This window comes from Colletotrichum fructicola (genome assembly GCF_000319635.2).
Source record: "Colletotrichum fructicola Nara gc5 chromosome Unknown KSG_Nara_v1_contig01, whole genome shotgun sequence".
In the NCBI taxonomy this organism is placed as follows: Eukaryota; Fungi; Ascomycota; class Sordariomycetes; order Glomerellales; family Glomerellaceae; genus Colletotrichum; species Colletotrichum fructicola.
This window is the reverse complement of record NW_027094051.1, coordinates 627,605-650,753: the sequence shown is the minus strand read 5'-3', so window position 1 is coordinate 650,753 and position 23,149 is coordinate 627,605. Positions and strand designations below refer to the sequence as shown.

The 23,149-nt window shown below is 52.4% G+C and overlaps 6 protein-coding genes across 6 annotated transcripts; 4 read left to right on the top strand and 2 right to left on the bottom strand.

Moving 5' to 3' along the window:
* Positions 1-452: 452 nt before the first annotated feature.
* On the top strand, positions 453-1,892 carry CGGC5_v000201 (uncharacterized protein; the record flags this gene model as incomplete). Its single annotated transcript, XM_032026512.1, has 1 exon — positions 453-1,892. The coding sequence occupies one exon, from the start codon at positions 453-455 to the stop codon at positions 1,890-1,892; it is 1,440 nt and encodes a 479-aa protein (XP_031877085.1).
* A 4,203-nt stretch (positions 1,893-6,095) lies between these two features.
* CGGC5_v000200 (Heterokaryon incompatibility protein 6, OR allele) lies at positions 6,096-7,303 on the top strand (the record flags this gene model as incomplete). The annotated part of the gene is made up of 3 exons (XM_066150642.1): positions 6,096-6,206; positions 6,276-6,325; positions 6,493-7,303. The coding sequence occupies 3 exons, from the start codon at positions 6,096-6,098 to the stop codon at positions 7,301-7,303; spliced, it is 972 nt and encodes a 323-aa protein (XP_066009865.1).
* Positions 7,304-13,515: 6,212 nt separating this feature from the next.
* CGGC5_v000199 (Calcium-transporting ATPase 2) lies at positions 13,516-16,920 on the top strand (the record flags this gene model as incomplete). The annotated part of the gene is made up of 2 exons (XM_032026507.1): positions 13,516-15,999; positions 16,051-16,920. 2 exons carry the CDS (start codon positions 13,516-13,518, stop codon positions 16,918-16,920), a joined length of 3,354 nt encoding a protein of 1,117 aa, XP_031877046.1.
* A 491-nt stretch (positions 16,921-17,411) lies between these two features.
* CGGC5_v000198 (uncharacterized protein) lies at positions 17,412-17,989 on the bottom strand (the record flags this gene model as incomplete). The annotated part of the gene is made up of 2 exons (XM_032026506.2): positions 17,412-17,550; positions 17,607-17,989. The coding sequence occupies 2 exons, from the start codon at positions 17,987-17,989 to the stop codon at positions 17,412-17,414; spliced, it is 522 nt and encodes a 173-aa protein (XP_031877026.2).
* A 766-nt stretch (positions 17,990-18,755) lies between these two features.
* On the top strand, positions 18,756-19,425 carry CGGC5_v000197 (uncharacterized protein; the record flags this gene model as incomplete). The annotated part of the gene is made up of 3 exons (XM_032026505.1): positions 18,756-18,874; positions 18,931-19,203; positions 19,266-19,425. 3 exons carry the CDS (start codon positions 18,756-18,758, stop codon positions 19,423-19,425), a joined length of 552 nt encoding a protein of 183 aa, XP_031877055.1.
* A 171-nt stretch (positions 19,426-19,596) lies between these two features.
* Positions 19,597-22,428, bottom strand: CGGC5_v000196 (uncharacterized protein; the record flags this gene model as incomplete). The annotated part of the gene is made up of 1 exon (XM_032026504.1): positions 19,597-22,428. The coding sequence occupies one exon, from the start codon at positions 22,426-22,428 to the stop codon at positions 19,597-19,599; it is 2,832 nt and encodes a 943-aa protein (XP_031877022.1).
* Between the last annotated feature and the right edge of the window lie 721 nt (positions 22,429-23,149).

The following is a 23,149-nucleotide window of genomic DNA, read 5'->3' as shown; positions in this document are numbered from 1 at the left end:
TATTAGTTAGATCTATTTATAAATAAAATATTGAATCTAATAATTTGATTAAGGGGTAATAAATTACTTACTTAAGTAGTAGCAATAGTATTAACTTAGCTAATTAGCTTATATTACTTACTAAGTAACTTATACTTACGGCAGCGCTGTTGCTAACACGAGTACTAGATCTTAGCGGGGGCGATCAAGGCCGATTTTACCTCTAAGAAACTCAAGGCGAGAGCGGCGAGTACGCGGCTCTCAGCTATTGCTGGGGCTCCGGGGCGCCTGGACTCATTACCACGATAAAGAATCATCACTCTCATCTCGAAGGCATCGAAATCCACAGCTTGCCGAGTACAATTCGAGATGCAATCCATGCGGCCAGGAAGCTCGATCTACAATATCTTTGGGTAGACCGTCTATGCATCATACAGGACTCTGCGGAAGACTGGGCCCATGAAGCGGCGCTCATGTGTCAGGTCTACTCCGGTGCCACCCTCACTCTTAGTGCCGACGGGAGCAACTCTGCAACCCAGGGTCTCTTCCAAACCGACCAAGCCCTCTCGAAGCTTGATTATCGTACCTACACCGACCCCGACGGAGACGCCACTCCGATGGTGCTCATCAAGCCGCAACCTCACCCAACCGTGTCGGGTCGCGCGTTGGATTTGAGCCAGCCCATTGATTCAAGAGGGTGGACGATGCAGGAAAGACTGATGAGCCGACGCGTGCTGCATTTCACGAGTGACGAGATGGCATGGGAGTGCGATACCCTCACGGAGTGTGAGTGCCGTCGAGAGTCTGGCCCATCCAACCGGGAACTGTGCTTGGGCCGTAAACACGACATGCAAAGCATTTACGATACTTGGCGTCTAATTGTCCGGGCATACGCAAAGCGATCGTTGGCGCACGAGTCGGATAAAATGCCGGCTCTTCGAGGTCTCGTGGATAGATTCCAACGTTTGATGGCTCAGGCTTCAGATACTAGTCCGGACGAGTACGTAGCCGGACTCTGGAGAGGGGACTTGGTGGCTCAGTTGGCGTGGAAGCGACCCTCACCATCAGATCTGGAAGCTTTTATGAAAGCTACTAATCGAAGAAACGTTGACAGCATAGGAGATACAAACACGGAAGACATGGAAGCCTGGATGTCCGTGCTAAAAGAGCGCAACAAGCAAGGAGACTGGCATGAATCTGGGGGATACGTCGCTCCCACTTGGAGTTGGGCACACTTGAGGGGGCCAATCTCCTATCTCACCTGTCTTCCGAGCACACCATTTGTGCCTTACGCCAACGTCATCGAAGCTCAAAAGGTGCCTGTCATCCCAGATGAACCAACTGGCCAACTGTGCTCCGGATATATCACCTTGCATGGCCACATGGTCCACGGACTAGACTTCGACTCTGCGCAAGGTATATATGAAGACGGAACAGTCCAGGATATCTGCTTCTTGTCGCTAGAAAAGCATGATTATCGCTGGTCCATCGAGTTTGAGCCTGACGACGTTGCCGGACTTACTAGGAGGCACGGCTGCAACTTGACCGACGTCGTGGTTTTGCTTCTTGGAACAAAAGATTTCAAGTTGAGCGAAGGAGAGGAAGGGGTTGTCATTGGTGTGAGCAAGCCGGTGCAAATATCCAGACGCAAGCAAGATGCAACGGCGGACTTGCTGGAAGCCGGGGGTCAAAATTTGGATATCGCGAGGTCAATTCCTCACGAGCTCTCTGATTTGTTCCGCACAGATCTCGACATCGCACGGTGGTCTTCGTATCTTGTGTTGGTTGAGTCGTTGGAGGAGAAAGGCAAATATGAGCGAATTGGGTGTTTTGACGTATGGGGGCGGGAAGACACAGAAGTTCTTAGATCTCTCTTCGCCAAGTCAGAGGCTGGTCAAATAACGATTATCTGATGCTTGTCAAACTCTAGAAACACCTCTCGGGAACCTTCAAATGTGCCTCAGTTCAAGATAGTACGAAAACGTGAGGATAGAATTTGTCAAATTCGAATGATTGTAGGTACCTGCTCCGGTGGGTTTCTGGTGCTCGTCTCGCCTCCTGAAAGAGGGATTTCCCATTGTCCATGGAGAGCACATCTTTTGGTACCTATGACAAGTTTGGAGTTTCCTACAGTGCGCCACGATGAAGAAGGTCTAGTCTCGCCATCATTGTCTACAGCACTTCCGCGGAGAAGAAAATGAATTGTTGGCGGTCATTGCTGACCTGCTGCGCCATTAGACATATCGCATGCAGTTGAAGATCGCGTGGCCAATTAAAGCAGAGATAGTAGATGTAGATGGGCAGCCGATCGTCTTCTCATAAAGTACACACGATATGGAAAAATATTAATCCCAGCACATTTCATCACAGCAGGCAGCCGCACCCCGCAGCTTATCCCTTCCAGGATTTTATCGTTTATTGTGCTGTGAGTCCAATTCCTACTCCTGTGGTTTTTGCACACTCGTCCTGTCAAGTGTACCGACATTTTTGCATTTCTTCATTTTGTGGATAAGATCGCCTTGAAAGTTGGGCACGATGACGAGGACGTATCAATGACCTACACCCCTTAAGCAGAGACTGCAAGCCTCTGTCAATACGGCAGCCTCGGCGTCCGAACCTCTCCTTCAGGATAATGAACCCCGTTCAAAGCCGACCACAGGTGTGTCGGATACCTCAGTCGCAATGTCAAAGGGCGAAATGGCTAGCGATACTGTCTATTCAATGAGCCAAATTCATGAGCGTCTTCGTCCAGGGGAGATCAGATTATTACGTGTCTTCCCTTCAGGACCCGACGTGGAATCGATCGAAGGGTATCTTGTAGCGTTCACGCTGGGAGCTTCCCCTAAGTACACTGCAATATCTTACGCGTGGGGAGATCGCAAGGATATTTCGACTATACGCATAGATGGAAAGGCTACTCCCATTACAACCAGCTTATGGCATGCCCTGATGGGCTTGAAGAAACGCCATGAACCGGTCTGGATCTGGGCGGATGCCTTATCAATCAATCAGCGCGATATTGACGAGCTCAATACCCAGGTTCAATTTATGGATTCCATCTACCATCAAGCTCACACTGTGGCGATTTGCCTGGGGCCGCAATCGGAAAAAGACGACAGCAAACTGGCTTTCGAGTTCATGGAGAGCAACGCGGAATGGAAGCCCTCAAATGTCTTCTGCTCGATGTTGACAAGAGATCCAAGACGAATATCGTCTGTCGTTCGCTTGTTCGAAAGAAACTATTGGAGACGACTTTGGGTCATGCAGGAGGTCTTTCACGCCAAGAAAGCCGACGTTTACTGTGGTTCAGACTGTTTGGCACTAGATACCATCTTCGCCGCATGTAAAGCCTTCGAAAGCTTCTCTGATGACATCGAGAAGTTGTTTACTGCCGGGAAGGTGGCCCAGGCTTCGGAGAATCACTACTCCTACGCCCAAATGCTGACAACGCAAGGCCCGAACTCTTTGCTTCCCCCCTTCACACGCCTACGGGACGAACCTTCAAGTTTGGATATTCTACGCATCTGCAGGACCAAATTAACTGCGAGACCTCAAGATAAGATTCTTGGTGCCCTAAGCCTTCTACCAAGAGACATCAGGTCGATGTTTCGAACCGACTTCCATCTTACAACACAGGAGGTCTTCGCGGAAATTGTCGTCTGCGTCATTAAATCATCGAGGCGTTTGGATGTCATTTGTGAATCTATTCGGTACCCATTCCACCAGAATTCATTTGGTTTGCCAAGTTGGGTGCCAGACTGGTCTTATCCCCCTGACACACTGTCACTTGCTGCCACTCACCTTTTACATCGCCACCCGTTTCAGGCATGTCCAACCGGAATTACATTCGACCTTTCTGAAAAGCCGCCAGTGATCAGCGGAGATGAGTTGCGGATAAGCGGGATTCAAATCGGTACCATCGCGGCACGGGGTATGGCCGTTGGCACGCTCGGCAGACTTTCCGACTACCTCATGGCTTTCTTGGAGTGGAGGCACCTTCTACACGACGACAAACATTATACGCCAAGCGACACTGTAGCATTTTGCAGGACTCTGTGCCTAGGCGATGTCCCGGAAGATGTCTATCCCACATTGAATCGACAGTACGACTTGATAGGACCCTCAGAGGATTCTTTTTGGGTCGAGGGAGAATCTCCAGATACCGGATTGCGGCAAATGGACCAGTGGCAACAGGCCACCTTCGACCTTTTTGCTCACTTCCTAGAAGAACGATTGGGTAGACTACCCCTGGACGAAGAACTGCAGTCGCATCAGAAGAAGGGGCTTAAATTCCAAAGAGGACGTCAGTTCCTCCAAGATTACTTCGGAGACCGTTTGATGGGGCGATTTTTCTGCCTAATCGAGAGCGAAGACGATAAAAGGTACATGGGAATGGGTACAGGGTACATGGGTGTTGATGATTTGGTCGTTATTGCCGATGGATGCTCAACACCAATAATCATTCGACCTACAGACCAAGAGGGAAAGTATGAGTTAATTGGCGATATCTACGTAGATGGGTGTATGGAGGGGCGGCTTTCTCAGTTCCTTGATACCAAGCGGAAATTTGTTTTGCATTGAGTCCATCGCGCAACCAGTCACATAGATTTACATGTAGGCACACAAAATTATTCTTTGGAATGTACCATATCGTCATGCTGATGGTGTCTTCATAGTCGAAGCCAACAACGTCGAGTACCGGGGACATTCGTTTTACGAAGCGCCTTAGATTGGAGTACTGCCTGACATAAGGCTTGTCGGCTTCAGCAGCAATCTTGAAGCAAGGGCAAGTTAAATGCGAGGCCTGATTCGGCGAGGAAACTACAGCCAAGGTCTTTCCCCGGTATCCCTGCACATAATCAGTCAGTTTGTCTGGATGTTGACACTCGAGAGCCAGATCGAAGTGTCAGCTAGGTTTTCTTAAGAACGTTCGGTATTGCACAATACGCCTGAGACGAGAGCAGAACCTGGAATCGTCGATGATATAGACTATGAGTTGCGTTGATGTAGAGTAAGCGGGATCCTGGCCACGTACAACGGCTGCACGCTGATAAACTTGGAAATAGCTGGCTCACTTCCATCGCTTTTTTATGAGGCACTTTGCCAGGATCTCGAGGTTTTCCAGCGGTGCTCAGGCGGTGTTTGTATGTTGTATCGGTCAAGTCGCTGGAAGAAGGACAAAAGAGAATATAAGCTGATTGGATGCTGTAGCATCAGGGCTGGGAAGCCAGCAGTTATTGAATAACATACATTTGAATCGACAGACGTGAAATGTATTCAGCCCGTTGCTGAAGCATCCCGTATTTTCGCCAAGATCTCCTTTCTGAAACCATCAAGTAACACACAACCTGAAGCTCACCTTTGCTGCCATCTCCATTAGACCTTCCTGGCGACAGGAATGGGAGGGAGGCTACAGCATTGATTCATTATTGAATGACAGAGTACTTGTTGTAGATCTAGGATATCATCTTCCTGATAATTGATATTATCGTCCCTACAACGATATCACCGCTTTTTCTGCGTATTTGCCAGTGCTGGCACAATTCTTATCACAGGCCCGTTGCTGAGAGGTGATCTTCCACATTCTTTCATCCTAGCTTCCTCCACTAAGCTTTCCTTCTTTTTCCATTTCCTTCTCTTGAATTTCATATAGCGCCTAAGTACCTGTTTCGATCTAGGACGACCATACTATTGGTCCACCACTTACCCACCACGTGAACAAGCCCAGTTAGCGCCATAATCCTACCCGACTCATGTCGTCCTCATCGATGCCCAAAACCTCATCGTTAATTGCCCGCTTGGTATCAGCCAATCGGTATTCTTAATCTGTGTTACTAATGGGACCTCCCCGGCTGCAAAAGTCTAGCAAGGATCAACAATGACAGCCCGTATTTATGGGGACAGTAAATCCTGACTGAGGAGCTAAGATGATGGATAAGACTCCGCAAGCTGCTGCCTAAAACCACAGCTAAGGTTGAACTTTTCTATCTTCATTACGCCGGTGTCGTCTTAATTATCAGCTGCTAAGCAGTCAATTTGCCGTCTTGCATCGTCGGAGAACAGAATGTACGAGCAATTGCAGTTTGCTAAATCTGTTCGCAATAGAAATCACCAAAATGAACGACACTCGGCCTGAAAATTTCGAAACGATCTATGAATTCCTTGAGGAGGAGGAAGCAAGTGTAATGACAGAGGGCTTTCAAAGACCTCCACCAGCTGCTCAGCATGTAAGTGTTGCCCTACACGACGTATGCCCCCAAGAGCGATCTGAGCACAGCTATAATGTTGATCAAAAGAACAACAAACACAACAGCCGCAGCAGCAGCAGGCTCAACAAGGTCTTAAGGTGGCCCCAAAACGTCCATCCGCAAGAAGGGGGCCGTTTACTGTTGAATCCTCTAGGCCTAGACCTACTAGAGAAACCTCGGAACGAAATCCTTTTTCGCCCTACTTTCCAAGCGAAAGCATAACCAAAAGCATTTGTTACCATCCTCTCAACGCCGGGGTGCTTAGGCTTCTGGTGATATCTCCCTCTTCACAAGCTGGAGACAAGATTATGTGCCGGATGCGGTACGCCTACTTGAGCAACCAGCAGGAGCACACTGCTCTTTCTTATGCTTGGGGGGATCGTCGGGACACTGCGATGATTAGTCTCTCTGAAAGTCTTCCCATCTATCCGTACTATGCTGGGTCTCCTTATTCTGCTGCGTATCTGCAGGGACCTCCTCCACCGCACCCTTTTCCGCCGTACCCCACCGCGTCCACGGCCATTCGGGTAACTTCCAGCCTTCGAGATGCTTTATGTGCCCTTAGACATACGGATCGCGAAGTGGAGGTTTTGGTTGATGCACTGTCAATAAATCAATCTGACGATGACGAGCTGAGTAGCCAGGTCCAGATTAAGGACCGGATCTATGAGAGCGCCGCTCAAGTTGCAGTTTGGCTGGGTCCGTCATCAGACAACAGCACCTTAGCCATGGACACATTACGCGAGATCGGGGCCGATCCCAATTGGCAAGATCCTGGAACGAGAATCAGAACACTTGCAACGTCTTTGCCGAGAAACGCAATCTCCTCCATTGTGGACCTCTTTGAGAGAAACTACTGGAAAAGACTATGGATTGTCCAAGAAATATTTTATGCGCGAAGCGCTGTCCTCTATTGCGGAAAGGACTGCATCGAGTGGAAGGAAATCCGACAGGCAATGGCCCTGTTCAAAACGGCGGAATGGAGCCGAGTGATGAACGAACTCTACCCTCCTGGCAGTAGCCTAGCTCGAGGATCCCGGAGCCATTATTCATTCGCCCAAGTCTTGGCCACCTAGGGCCCACAAAGCCTTTTGCACCGGCAAGACCTGCAACAAGTTCCTGCGCCCATCGAAGTAATGCGTTACACACGGAGCAAGTTGTCAGCCAGACCACAAGACAAGGTGCTAGGTATCCTAAGCTTGCTCGGGGAGAGCATCAGAACATCGCTCCAGCCCGACTTCAAACTCGTTCCTAAAGAGGCTTTTGCGGAAGTGGTGACTTCGATCATCAACGACACCGGATCGCTTGATATAATTTGCGAGGCCATACGCTATCCTTTTCAACAGGACGCCTTTGAATTACCCAGCTGGGTTGCAGACTGGTCTCATACACCTGATACATCGTCACTCGCGTCAACAAATTTTGAACACCGTGGGCCGTTCAAAGCCTGCGGAGAATTGAAGTGGGAACCTGAAGAGACCAAAGACAGCCGAGCTATTTCGACAGGGCCGAGAGACGAGCTCTCAATTAGGATTAATCACTTGGGGCGTATTTCCACCAGGGGCATGAGTGTTGGCACTTTAGGGAGACTGACGAACTATCTCATGGCGTTCCTTGAGTGGCGACATTTGCTCATAGAAAAATTCGGGGTTGAAAAAGAGGATGTCCGTCAAGCGTTCTGCAGGACGCTATGCCTTGGAGATGTACCATCAAGAATCGATCTTGGTCATGGATCACGAGAGTTGAACGATGGAGAGTGGGCAGAGATGTCATATTTCTTATTCGCAACTTTTCTCGGAAAACGGTTGAGTAAGCTTCCGTTGGATGAAGACCTTCAACGGTACTCCGCACTTCCATTTGACATAACAGAGTCCAAAGCCCGCGAAGTAGTCCAACGGTACTTTGGGGATCGCATGATGGGCCGGTGTTTCTGTCTTGTAGGAGGTGACGAGTTTCCGCTGCAGATGGGAATGGGTACAGGTTACATGGGCGTTGGCGATCTCGTTGCCATAGCCCACCGTTGTTCCACTCCCGTCGTCTTGAGACCAAAAGATCAGGCCGGAAAATACGAATTCGTGGGGGATATTTACATAGATGGATACATGGACGGCGAGGTCCTTAGTGAGCCACGATTCGCAAAAGGCTCTACGGTCATCTTGTGTTGAAACAACCTGGCTGTTCACGAATTTTGTATTCACTAGAGACTTTTTGAACCGAATCCAGTCTCAAAACTCGGAATCGAAAACTTGGGATCTGTGCCAACTGACCCTCCCAAGGGCTTAACTATAGAATAATCGCTTGTATCTTCTTGCAATCTCAATTTTCGTGATGGAAATGTTTCAAAAGTCTGGACCTAATTATCCGAGCGTATGCTATCAAGTGCAAAACGATCGTTATGTCCTCGGAATCTCGGACTTTTTCTCAACAGCCCCCATCTCTAATGGTGCTAGAAGCCTGGAAGTGACAATTCTCTACCTCAAATATTTGTTATTCATGCCTCGTACATGAACAGTCTAGCGGCTTTCAGCAGTTTTGAATATCATTCAGCCTGGGGCAGTGTGATGAACAGATGCATTAGAGATGCTCTAGCATAGCGGGCGAAGCGACCGCGAATATGAGAATCAAGATATGACAAAAAGATCCACCGGCATAGCAAAGCCCCTACATTCTTGTCCTCCTCAAAAAGGTTGAATATTCTGACAATTACTCTACTGTCAAGTTAAGCACATGATCAGCATGCGAAAGTGAGCAACAGTGAAATAGAAATGTTGGCGGATGGGGATGGGAAAAGCTTACCATTGGCTGAACACGTCCTTTCCAATGAGAGTTGGCATGGGTTGGGGATTCCAACTTCAGTAGCCCAGCCAGGATCTTTGCGATTTTGCCTCAGACACCTTGAGATTGTTGACGGAACGGCTTGGACGAATCAGTTTTTTGACACGAATATCGGAGGAATACGCAGACGTAGGACCAATTTTCGCACTCGACCAGTCTCCTGCCGCAAGTGTCCCAACTGCGCCTCCATCTTGGCGCCACCAAGATGCAAGGCTCTCTCTCGGGCAACTGACATTTCGCACAAACGCGCCAAGCACGCAACAAAAGCACCGCGCGAAAAAGACGCAAGTACTTCATTCCAGACACTTAACGTCATTATGCAGTGAATTAAGAGGCAGTGCACATTTTGGAGGCGGGCAGTGCTGCAATCAGTGGGTCTTGGCATTCCCGGTACATCTCACGTGTACCGCCGTGAGTGGTGAGAGGATGGACTTTGCAACACCACAGCCCGAGTATTCGCAATTGTCAGAGAGAGAGGCCGCCGCTCAACAAGTCGATTAGCTTGGCGCTTGTTTGAGGCGACAATAAGCCTCCTTGGGCGAGATGTTGCCGTGCTGCCAACGCAAGACTCATGTGCCAAGACATCATGGGTCATGAAAAGGTTTTGCGACTTCTCTGACGTGTTGAGACAAAAGAACTAGAGCTCCAAGTGACAACTCCAGCCTCATAGTGACGACGACAAGGTGTGGCTGGTGAGGACGTTCGTCGTTGAGCACCCTTGTCATTGCGCAAGAGGACGACCGGTGAGGCAGATTGGAACATATGCAAACCTAAACTATGCCACAAATTTTCAAGCCCGAAAAATTAAATGCCGTTGAAGACGACCCGATGCTGCGGGCTGGTTACGTTGACGATTTCTTTGCTGAGGCAGTGTTGTCGAGCTTCGGTGAGTCGGTGATTACCTTCGTTGCGTGGGGAGACATGTGAAACAGATCGTCTCGTTTTCGCAACGAAAACGACAACGGTTGACGATCAGGGTGTAAAGCCACTGGCTTGATTTTGGGAATTTCAGATTTGAACAAGAAATATACGAGGACTAAAACCTGACACCCCTTGGTAAGCGCAACCAGTCTTCCAGAACCTCGGGTAGTTCAATACGAGACTTTTGCGGTCTATTCGAGTTGAAGAAAATATGGCCTGTCGAGAACCTGACAAAGAACCGCAAGCCACTCGTGAACTATTTGCCACGTGTGGCCGCAACGGTTCTCGCATTGAGGCGGAGTAGCTACATGCTCTGTATTTCCAACGATCGGTGTAAATTGACTTCGGGATGAGCTTCTGACCTTCGTAGGAACCGCTTTGAAGAGTCAGTGACGACATCGGGACTCATTTTGGGTTCAGTGAAGAGGATCACGGAAATGCCGATAATGCGGTTGTAGGTACACCATACATAGGCCGCACCGCAAAACAAAGTTCGAGGCAACATATCATAATTGCTGCGAATATGGCAAGGCACTTCATAGGGCACATTGAAACGGTCCGAAATGTCTCAGCACAAGACTGAAAATGATTTTGAAATGGATCAACGTGATGCATGCCAAGTGGGCGATGACTGCATTGGAATTTCTTGGTCCGTTCAATAGTCGGAGACTAAGAGTCTTCTCTAGCAACGGGTTCTTGGCCGTCAAGCAGTTCGAGAAAATTCGAGAACACAGATAGCAGGCATGAAAACTGAAAGAGGTCAATGGCATCCATATCGACTATGATCATGACCCCATGGAAGAGTTCTCTCCATTTTCATAGGTAGGTGGACACAGTCAGTGTTGGTTCAAACCTTCCACAGCTTCGAGGCCAATTGTCTGTTTCAGTTTTCCGGCAGGCAAGCTGTACCGTTTCGTTTCATCCTCGGCCAACTGCCATCAGGGAAGGAGCGGCAAGAGGAGATGAACGTTGCATCCTCGGACTTGATAAAAGGAAGGAAGCTCTCTCGTCAGACTGTGAAAGTGTCATTGGCCGACCCGACGGGCGGGTTCCCGCAACGGAAGGACGGACGTGCCACCCTTGCGGGGCACTGCTTACCTAAACAGGTCATTTGTGGAGGCGGCCTCCCTTGGCTGCGTTAAGCGAGCCAATGGGAAGCTGTTCAGGTGCAGTGTACAGCCACTCTTGGCGTTCACTAGCGCACCTCCCCGAGCTTGATTCGACTGTGACATTTGGATCGCGACTGCTCCCTTTCGAATTTTTTCTTGGCGCGTTGACTTGCTCTTTTTCACCTTCTTTTCCTCTGCTCCACCATCGCCAATTCTTTCCCTTTCACTTACCGCCATCACCACCAAAGCACGCCCGGTCATGCTACTCGAACCGAACGATCGGCTCAAAACGCATTGTTTCGACACAAACGAGCACCTCGGAAACACACAGGCCATTCATCCATCCATGCCACGAACCTCTCTGTCATGGAAACAAACGAGCCAACCTCCTCCATGTTGTCGAATACATGACGTCCCCAACGTCTAAACGGTAGACGGGCGTCATCCCGAGGAGGCTTTCTGTCACACCTCCTGTTTCTGCTTATGCCACCACTTTCCGTCCATACTACCCTCCAACCTTATGGTCGCCGTTGCCGACCGACTCGTCTCCGTGCATCTCCGCACCTTGCTGTCGGATGTGGCACCGGTCGGCCGCTTTCCTCATCGAAGCCGATGTGGTCTCCTCTCCGAGCCTGGTCGCTCTTGTCAGCACGGAAGCCACGGGAAACGCGCAAAATACCAAAGGAACGAGCCTACTCCATCGAAGAGCGCCCTCGACTCCTTGGTCATCTTGGCAAGCGCCAGACGACTGGCGTTGGCGCATCATCTCTGAACCAACGCCGGGCCACCGATCGGGATGGAGAACAGACCTTATCCAACGGCTTCATTCATACCCGCCGAATGGAACGCCGCCAAAGTCTTGGGGATTGCGAAAGAATGGGGCCGCCACCCCCAGTGTCGGACGCCATCTCCGGCTGCGGTCCTCGGTCTCGTCTACAAGTGTCTGGCCTGACTATCTCTCATCTCACCTATCTTCTCCGGAGAGAACGTGATAAGGACCCGGCACTTGCATCAACACAACCGCCAAGGGGGCCAAACATTAGACATTTGCACTCTCGGCCAGAGTTGCCAATGCGCTGTCAAATCTCCATTCCCCATCGAAATTTACCCCTTGTTTGTTTCCGACTCGCCATGAGCAATGGCGGTCCTAGGATGGCCCCGACTCGAGCTCTGCTTTTCCACTGAACAGAGCTCGCTTCTCGCTGCTCCATATTAAATTCCCTCATCAGGACCTTTTGCACTTTTCCTTTGCACAGCCTCAATGCCCAGACCGCTGGCGGTTACCTCCCTTCTCGCCATGCCCAGCCAATCTCTTGCCAATGATTTCGGCCAAGCCCAGGATGTGAGAATAATTGACCGGCACGTCATTCTATCTCTCCGGATCTCCTCAAATGGCTTTCCCTCCTTCCCCTCTCGATCCCGTGGGAAGACTTTTCCCAACCCACTGCTGCTCCGCCAAGACCGCCAGATGCTGCTGTGATAATCGTGAAGCGCGACTTTTTCTCTCCTGCAACCTATCAGTCCCTCACTTTGACCAATCCATTGCTTCCCTGTGGAGTCTCGGTTGACTTCATCTCCTCTTGATCTTGCCAAGAAAGGCAGTCGCTGAGAGCACTGCCACCCTCGATTGTTGGTCTTGAGATTCTAGGCGCCATCGCCAGCATATCTCAGACACTTCTGAAATCTCTTACCCCTTCGTCAATCATCATCAACTCTGTGATCGAACAAAACCATGGTGGCCGCACAGACTTGAGGGCCAAATACTGTTGTCTGCAACTCCAGACCTTGTTAGTTTGGAAGTGGATTTTTTGCCGCCGCCCAACCCCTCTGCTGCCTAGCACAGCCTTCTCATCTACGCCGTCGGACTCGCAGTAGGCTTACTTCGTGGTGCTCGACACATCGGTGTCATCTTGAGATTTTTAAACTCTCTTGAACGGGGCGAGGGCGCAGCTTGGCTCGCCAAGGCCTACGGGCAGTCTGTCTTTGCAAATTCGCGGTGCTCACCTGGTACGCCTCAGACTCTGCCACTTCTCGTTACCTTGATTGCACGCAACACCGTCGCCTCCTACACAGCCTTGTTGCACAACGCATCTAAATACCAATCTTTGTGTCACCAAGAGGCCTCTGAGGCAGCCGCTACTCTGTTCTCTTGCCTAATCTGAATCTTCAACTACACCTTCTCACAACCACCTGAACCTCAACTTGGAGAGCTTTCATTCATACCCGATCACTCATGAGAACATCTCGCATCAGCTTCAGAATATTCTGCATCGGTGCTAATGGCTTCCCTCGCACCTCCTCAGTTGCGCGTCGACACCCGCCATCCCCGTGGGGACAATGATCACGACGACGCGATAACACCATCCCCCATCTCGACACACTCAAATCCGTTCCTCACGCCGGCAGTCAGCTCCGCGACAAGTATGCACTCAAGCACAACAACAGTCGTCCCGGAGGACCCGGATACCGCACTCCGGCCCGACCCCGGCACCGAAGGCGACTTTGTTGTCGATAACAACCCGTTTGCATTTAGCCCTGGGCACCTCAACAAACTTTTGAACCCAAAATCTTTACCTGCATTTTTGGCCCTCGGCGGACTTCGTGGCATCGAAAAGGGCCTCCAAACAGACGTCAAGGCCGGTTTATCGCAGGATGAGGCTGCCGCCCGTAGTAGGGTCAGCTTTCAGGAGGCAACCGGCCACAAGGAGCCATCCTTCGCCACTGCCAGTGCTCAGCCCACCACCACGCACCAAGCTGACGGCAATGGTTTCACCGACCGTATCCGCGTCTACGGCAGGAACGTCCTCCCCCCGAAGAAGGCTACGCCTCTGTGGAAGCTGATGTGGAACGCTTATAATGACAAAGTAATCATTTTGCTGACCGTCGCTGCCGCGATTTCATTGGCACTCGGTCTTTACGAAACATTTGGTGCCGAACACGACCCCGACGAAGGCCAACCGGTCGACTGGATTGAGGGCGTGGCCATCATCGTTGCGATCTTGATCGTTACCCTAGTCGGGTCTCTTAATGATTGGCAAAAGGAGCGCGCCTTTGTCAAGCTTAATGCTAAAAAGGAGGATCGCGAGATCAAGGTCATTCGATCTGGCAAGTCCTACATGATTAACGTTGCAGAAGTCCTCGTTGGCGATGTCATCCACCTCGAACCCGGCGATCTCGTCCCAGTGGACGGCATCTTCATCAGCGGACACGACCTGAAGTGCGACGAGTCCTCGGCCACCGGCGAGTCTGATGCGCTCAAGAAGACTGGCGGCGATGCGGTGTTCAACGCGATGCAGTCCGGCAACGCGCCCAAGGACCTGGACCCCTTCATCATCTCCGGCGCCAAGGTTCTCGAGGGTGTCGGCACCTTTGTCTGCACCTCTGTCGGTACCAACTCGAGCTTCGGAAAGATCATGATGTCGGTTCGCACCGAAACCGAGTCTACGCCTTTGCAGAAGAAGCTCGAGGGCCTTGCTCTGGCTATTGCCAAGCTCGGTAGCACCGCTGCTCTCTTCCTCTTCGTAGTCCTTCTGATTCGCTTCCTGGCCGGCCTGCCCAACGACAGCCGTCCCGGGGCCGAGAAGGCATCGTCGTTTATGGATATCCTGATTGTTGCCATCACGATTATTGTCGTGGCTGTTCCGGAGGGTCTTCCCCTGGCTGTCACCCTTGCCTTGGCATTTGCGACTACCCGGCTTCTGAAGGAGAACAACCTTGTGCGCGTTCTGCGGGCTTGCGAGACGATGGGTAATGCGACCACGATTTGCTCCGACAAGACCGGTACCTTGACGACGAACAAGATGACGGTTGTTGCCGGCACCTTTGGTTCTGCCAGCTTCTCCAGGTCCTCTGATGGAGAGAAGGCTAGCTCTGCAGTCGCTTTCGCGCAGTCTCTCCCTACCGCCACCAAAAAGCTCATCGTCCAGTCTGTCGCGATCAACTCTACCGCCTTCGAGGGCGAGGAGGACGGCCAAGCTACTTTCATCGGCTCAAAAACCGAGACCGCCCTGCTTCAGTTTGCGAAAGACCACCTTGGTATGCAGGCTCTGGCCGAGACCCGCGCCAACGAGGAGGTGGCGCAGATGATGCCGTTCGACTCTAGCAAGAAGTGCATGGGTGCTGTTATCAAGCTGCCTGGCAACGAGGGCTACAGACTGGTTGTCAAGGGTGCTTCTGAGATTCTCTTGGGATACTGCAGCCAGAAGCTCGACGTTTCCGATCTTTCCATCTCGGCTTTGGAGCAGTCTGACCGCCAGTCCCTCGAGGCGACGATCGAGTCTTACGCCAAGCAGTCTCTCCGTACCATCGCTCTGATCTACCAGGACTTCCCCCAATGGCCCCCTCACGGTGTCAATGCCACCTCTGAAGGCCACGTTGACCTCGGCGACGTCCTTCACAACCTTGTATTCGTCGGCGTTGTTGGTATTCAGGATCCTGTCCGCCCTGGTGTTCCCGAGGCCGTGACTAAGGCGAAGCACGCCGGTGTCGTTGTCCGCATGGTTACTGGTGACAATGCCGTTACTGCCAGGGCTATTGCTACCGAGTGTGGCATCTTCACTGAGGGTGGTCTCATTATGGAAGGCCCGGTCTTCCGGACTCTCTCTCCTGAGGCCATGGATGAGGCTCTGCCCCGTCTGCAGGTCCTAGCTCGCTCCTCGCCCGAAGACAAGCGCATCCTGGTCACCCGCCTCAAGGCTCTGGGCGAAACGGTTGCTGTGACTGGCGACGGTACTAACGATGCGCCGGCGCTGAAGGCTGCGGACGTGGGCTTCTCGATGGGTATCTCTGGTACGGAGGTTGCTAAGGAGGCCTCGGCTATTGTGCTTATGGACGATAACTTCACTTCCATCGTCACGGCCCTCAAGTGGGGTCGCGCGGTGAACGACGCCGTCCAGAAGTTCCTTCAGGTATGCAACTTTCTCCCCTCATCAACCTGACTTACTAACATGTCTCTTTAGTTCCAAATCACGGTCAACATCACCGCCGTCCTCCTCGCCTTCATCACAGCCGTCTCCTCCCCCAACATGGAATCCGTCCTCACCGCAGTCCAGCTCCTCTGGGTCAACCTCATCATGGACACCTTCGCCGCCCTCGCCCTCGCCACGGACCCTCCCACCGAAAAGATCCTCGACCGCCTCCCGCAGGGCAAGAAGGCGCCCCTCATCACCATCAACATGTGGAAGATGATCATCGGCCAGGCCATCTTCCAGCTCACCGCCACCCTGATCCTGCACTTCGCCGGCAACGCCATCTTCGGCTACGACTCCGCCAACGAGGACCAGCAGCTCGAGCTCGACTCCATGATCTTCAACACCTTCGTGTGGATGCAGATCTTCAACGAGTTCAACAATAGACGCCTCGACAACCGCTTCAACATCTTCGAGGGCGTGCACCGCAACTACTTCTTCATCGTCATCAACTGCATCATGGTCGGCGCCCAGGTCGCCATTATCTACGTCGGCGGCAAGGCCTTCCGCATCACCCCCGGCGGCATCAGCGCCGAGCACTGGGGCGTGTCCGTCGTCATCGCGTTCCTCTCGCTCCCCATGGCCGTCCTCATCCGTCTGTTCCCGGATCCCTGGTTCGAGAAGATTGCCAAGACCGTCGGACGCCCCGTGGTCATTGTCTACCGCGCCCTGGCCAGAGTCTTCTCCCGCATTGGATCCGTCTTCCGTCGCAAGAAGAATGTTGATGCCGAGTCTTCGTCCACCGAGGACAACGGCGTCGTCTCCGGCGACGAGTCCAAGGCGATCGCAGCACCAGAGATCATCATCTCCACGCAACCCGAGGACACCCCCGACAACCGCGACGTCGAGAAGGGCCGCTGATCCCGCCTCGCCGTTCCTTCCTATCTACCACTACTCCTGCATGCACCCGTTTTTGCTTTCGGCACGATTCCCCCTTCATGTTACGTCTCTTTAGTTACGATACCTATTTTCTTACGTGTGTATACTTTTTTCCCTTGGTGCGACGATTGAACGACCGGCACTATTATACATATGGGCGGCGGGCGGTTCCTAAACCAAGAACCAACTATTCTTGTTTTTCGGCAGCGGCGTTTTTACAAGTGCGGTTCGGATACGACTCCAGTGTGGATTTTTTTTTTTTGGGGTTACGGCACCTGGACGAAAAACTGTCATTACGGCATTAGAGAGCGACAACATACATCATCTGCTTGCATTTTCAGGATACGGCTTTCATAGATAGGACACGATATGTGTGTCATGTGCGATACGACTTCCATCATGAGCGAAATACAATACTTATGAATCTATTTCTACAAAGCTTCCTTTCATGAATCGTGATTATACGCCACACCTCATGACGAGCTGCATGGGATATCGGTAGGCGAGTCCGTAGTCGACACAGTGAGGTTATACACACTCAGACTCTCAGAATGCGGCTCCAACCTCGGCGTCCCCTGCGCATCCTTCAAAATCGTAAAGCTCGCGCTGCCACTATTCCCTCGTCAGCCCCCTCCCTCCCCATCATCATAGTGGAAACTCAAACTTACTACGCCTGCGAGCAGTTGCCCCCAACATACGTCGTCTGTATCACAATCTCCGCCACGAACGTCTTGCTCTCCGCCGTCTCGCCGGCCACGCTCGCCCCGCGAATCAGGTGCCACCACGACTTGTCCCCCGCCGGCGGCAGCAGGCTCTGCTTGACCCCCAGCATGGCCGCGTACCCGGAGAAGGTGCGCCCCGCGATGATCAGCTGCCCCGTGGCGGGCCAGAAGTCCGTGAAAGTCGTGGTCGCGGCTTTGTCCTCGGAGGCGAGGTAGTACGCCTCGACGAAGGGGGCGAAGGCGGCGTCGACGTTGGCGGCGGGCTTATAGGGTGCCATGTCGACGGCGGCGACGAGGGGGAGGAGGGGGAGGAGGGTTGAGGGCTTCATTGCGGTGGTGGTAAGCCTGGAGATGAGGTTTCGGTGTGTGTGAGAGCTATGCTTCTCACGAGAATGACGACATCTTGAGCTGGGGCTAAAACGCGATTTATGAAATCCCATCGTCCGCCTTACGAGGCCACGCACAAACCCTTTGGCAGGGCACACCCGTCCCGATCGATCAATCTTTCTCAGAACCGTCCATCGGCGCCCCCGTCCATCCGGACGGCCCGGGGCAGCAAGGACGAAATAGGGGTCGCGGCGAGCTCGGCGGTTGACCTCGGGAAGATAGGCCCTGTAAACCTTCGTCCCATGTCCGACAAGGCCACCCCGGCCGCGCGTGACACCGGTTTTTGCGAGGATATATCTGGGGCGCGTTCGTGCGGCCCGGCGAACGGAGAGGAACATGGCCTGGGCTGTTGTTTATTTTACTTTTTTAGGTTATGGGGTTGTGGTATCGCGTTCAGCCGAGAAAAGGGGCGGTCGGCGAGTGGATGAGTTTGTGGGGGATGTTCGCTCTCGGTAGTCGGCGAGGATGAGTTGTGCGCGTCCTTTTATAGATGCTGGGTATGTGAGGCTCGGTAGTCTAGTAGTCAGTCTGAAACTTTACAAGCACGGCGATTGCGGGTTGGTTAGTCGTTGCTTTTGAGGTTTCTTTTTGGATATAAAGATCCCACCGGCTTCAGCTCAACTACCCTCCGCAGTCGTTCAGCCACAACACAACCGTTGAATATCGCAATCTCAGCCACGCTCGTTTCCGATCACAGAATCTCTAAAGATGTATCTGATCATTGCTCTCCCCGCCCTCCTCGCCGCGCGCTTCGTCGCGGCGATCGACTTCACCGATTATGACCCGCAGCCCGGCGTCCAGCCCGAGTTCAAGGACTTCCTCAACGCGTGAGTACAACTCAATCTCTCAAACATGTTTAATGCCCTCTAACAAGACGACATAGTCTCGTTACCCCGGCAGAGGACCCCACCGCCACCACAGCCTACACGGACTTCTTCACGGCAGACGGCATGCAGACCACGCTGAGCATCCACTGCGTCGGCGCCGACGCCATCACCAAGTGCAAGCAGCGCTTCCTGCCCACCGACGGCAGCATGTCGCTGACGCACTTCCCCAACACGACCTTTATCGCGGACAACAACGCCACCGCGACGGTGTACGAGGCGCATGGACGCATTGAGAATAACTTCAAGGCGGGGAACTGCTCGCAGATCTAGTAAGTCCACCCAAGAGGACGATTGTGGGGGAGAAGAGGTTTGGCTGACGAGTTTGGTGCAGCTATAAGACGCAGTACACTGTGCTCAAGACGGTCCAGTCTGTCGACGCGGCGCCGAACTTGTCGACGAAACCTGAGCAGCAGGTGTACTGGTACCATGATTACTTTGTCAACCCGACGGGTGTGCCGTCAGATATCCCTTGCGATAGCCAGAAGGCGTAGAGTTAGAGAGAATGAGATTGGAAAGGTATATTGCTATGTAGATCATGTTGAATGACCATTGATGTACGCATTATGTCCATGTCCGTCGGCCAATTGCGGTCCCTATAAGTGTGCTCAGCTTGCCTGTCCAATCCTACCAAATCGAGATCAGGAGTTACTCCTGCCCGTCCTTCATTTGTATATCACACTGTCAGCGGCAAATCTAGCTTTATCCGCCTGATAACTAGCCCGTAGCCATGCGTCGTTGGCGTCGCCGAGCGCCTGTCTCGCGGCATTAAGCCCTTGCTTGGCCAGTCCCACCTCTTTCTCAGGGCCAGCGTCGTCGGCAGCTTTACGGGCCTTTTTGGCAGCCGATGCTGCATCTTCTGCAGCGCTCTTTGCCAGGTCAGCCGCTTCTCGTGAACTACTCACTGACTTCGTCTCTGTAGAGCCATTGGCATTATGAGAAGCCCGCTTGGAATCCGCTGCTGCTCTGCAAGCGCATGCGCTGGAGCGATCAGCCGCTTCCTGGGCCGAATCTGCAGCAACTGTGGCTTCGGACGCCAGGTACCGAGCCCGCATGGCGTCGTTCCGGGTCTGCAGGCAGACTTTGAGCCATTTTGTAGGACTCGCAGAATCCCACACGGCGGACGGCAACTGCACCACCGTCTCCTTGTAGAGACAGTCCTTGGCAGGGCTGGAACTGCAGAGAACCGCTCTAAGCATCCCGCCACCCCGACCAGATAGAAGCGCAACGGAAGGCGGCCGCTCTGCAGCCACCACCATGACAGACAGATGACCCAGATCAACAAGTGTGAAGAGTCTCTGCCCTCTTTTGAGCCGGGCTTTGACTCCATCTAGATCCTCTGCTTGCTCGATCCACGCGGGTCTGCCTTTCTCCAGGGTTCTGGTCTCGCTGTCCACGCCGTCCTCAACTGTGAGAATATGCGACGCGAGCGGGTCGTACTTGAATATATCGGCAGACGATTTGTATCCAAGGATCTTCTCTTCCAACTCTTTCATGGGAATGACACCCTCGATCCCAACCAGGCCAGGGCTGCACTTTTGGACCTTGAAAGTGCTGAACATGCTTCGTGCGGCCGCGGGTATCAACAATGTGCAAGCGCATCCAATGCAAGCAGCGACTGCCACTATTTTGCTCAACATGCGGATTGCAAAGTCTGAAGGACTAAAGTCGTCTGATAGAGAGCCTGTGCTGCTGGAGCTGCGAGAGCTGCTGGAACTGCCAGAATTTACGCCGGCAACAGCGGCCATGGTAATGCTCATACTAATGACGATCAACATGGAGCTCATGGCAGCTTTCCGCAGAAGAGTGACGAGCCCGGTCACGGCCGATGGGTGGTTTTCGACGCGCAAGGCGGGGAGAGAGTCCCATTGTATCTTGACGGCGCGGCAGTTGTCAATGAAGACCGTATGGTCCTCGTCCGCCACGCCCACGACGTCGCACAGGGGCGTGATTTGGTGAACGCGTGCGCCAAAGGCATCCTGTCCGCAAAGACTGGCCCAAATGATGTGGTTGGACGCATCCGATGGAACGGATCCTGGAAGCCTCGGTTGTGGAAGCAAGCTTATCATGCGGTCAATGATTTTGTCGCTGTCGTTCTTGAGAGAGAGGTGGGACAGAATCTGGAACAGGGTGGGACTGTCCGTGCTGCCCGGCTTTCTCCCGACGCGAAAACGGAGAAGACCCATTGCGGCGTAGCCCATGTCCGAAAGCGAGTTCTGGTTCCCGGTGTTGCGGGAGTTGAGGGCGTCGAAGATGAGTGGGAGAACCTCAAGGGTGCTGAGCACGACTTGGCCAGAAAAGTATTCGGCCAACAACCGTGCCGAGCTGCCGCCCTCATGAGATGCTCGAGCATCGTTTTCGCTCCAGTAACTCGCTGTCATATCTACCTTGTATAGAGATTCCACCGGTGGTCCGTCTGGAAACTTCTCTCTGTCATAGTCTCGCGGAGAGAAAAGAATTGAGTTGCCGGGAGCCAAGAGTCCCTCAACAAACGTCCACATTCGCTTGCCCCACTCCGTCTTGGACTCCGAGGAGGAAGAATCCCCAGGGTAGATGACGGCCACTTGAGCTGAGCCACGAACGACGTCGCATAGGGTCCAAATTTGGTGGTCGGTAATTGCGATTCCCTCATTCTCAGAGATGGTACCGCTCTTCACTTTTTGCTTGATGTGCCGGGTGAAACACCAATCGTCCAGGTAGATTGCCGTAAGTCCTTCTTTCTCTGCGAGTCGTTGGGCGGTGTCGAGGTACTGAAGCTCATCTTGTTTTGTCTTCGATCCAACATGGCTGACGAACAAGTACTTTGGTCGTTTGTTAACCGTGTTCATGTCCGTTGGGGTCCATGTTCCGTCTTCTTCTTTGAGCAGGAGCTTCGATGGATACGTCCGACGTGCTAGCACATCGAGATGGGACAAGCCATCGTCCCCTGAAGGCACGGAATGCCTTCTCCCACCGTCGGGGTCATTGACGTTATACTTTCCATTGAACTCGAGGTATGGGTCGTAAATGTCTTTTGGGTCCCACGCTGCCCAACATAGCGAGTTAGGGACGAAGTTGAAAAAGAGCAGAGGGATCGCAGTCAACAAGCTCCTCAGGGCGGCTAAGATTGGAGCCAAGATAGTTCTTCGGGGATTATCCAGTGGTACCATGGCCCATTGTACGACGGAGCGCGTCGTCATGTCATGGGGCACAAGCGTCTTCCTCATCCAGTCAGGGGCTACTGCGGCATTCTCTGCGTATCGATCCGTCACCTGAACTGACATTCTCGCGCGTGATCGGGTGACGAGAGGTGTACCTCTCCCGGCCGGGTCATTCTGGACAGTCCTTTGCGGATTCAAATTCTCGTCATTGGCCATGGTGGTAAAGCTCGGACTGCTCTCGCTGGCAACACGGGATGGTTGAGGATTCGTGGTCTTCTCCCCGTTCTCGGCGGGCTGAGACCGAGCGTTGTGATCATTCCGATCTGGCTCTTGAACGAGCGTCTCATCGCTCGCCATTGAAACTTGGCAATTATGAGTGTCCTGGGGTGAAGATGGTGATGCGAGCAAAAAATGAACAAACACGCTAGATCAGCCGAAAGGTTCCGATATCTAATTGTATGGTGATATAAGTCAGTTGGCAGGTGAGCTAGATGCGTCTTGCACAATATGTATGTGATGCAGACTTCTTATATCTTCGAAGTTGCTTCTTGCCTCTAGGGCAAAATCATCGAATTACTCTCGTGGGAAAAGGAGGCTATGGTGTTCGAATTGGAAATAGACATTTGCACGCCCAGAGATATCCAGCCCATGACAGGTATACTTCATCTATGTAACTATTTCCAGCATGAGGTGTCTTGAAGCGATATTCGCTCCTCAAGTTGTTTCTGATTTACAAAGGAATGCAATATGACGGAGGGATGTAGGGCGGAGAATTGCAGCACACAATTTCTGCCTGGAAATCTCCAGGTCAGCACCCAAACCTCACCAATGGTATCGCAACCCCACCCACCATGAGCAAAAGCACAATCCATACAATGTTTTAGAGTCGAAAACGATTGGCAGCCCTACTACGCCCAGAGATGCGTGGGGGCCAATCTATGCAGGGAGGATCGCACCGTAAAGCTAAGGCATATGATTCGTTGGCATCGCCCCCAACGCTCGGGATCCTTCGCCTCGACTCGGGACCGAGAGCTTTGCGGCGTTGGAATGGACGTGGTTCTAGACCCACGAGAGATTC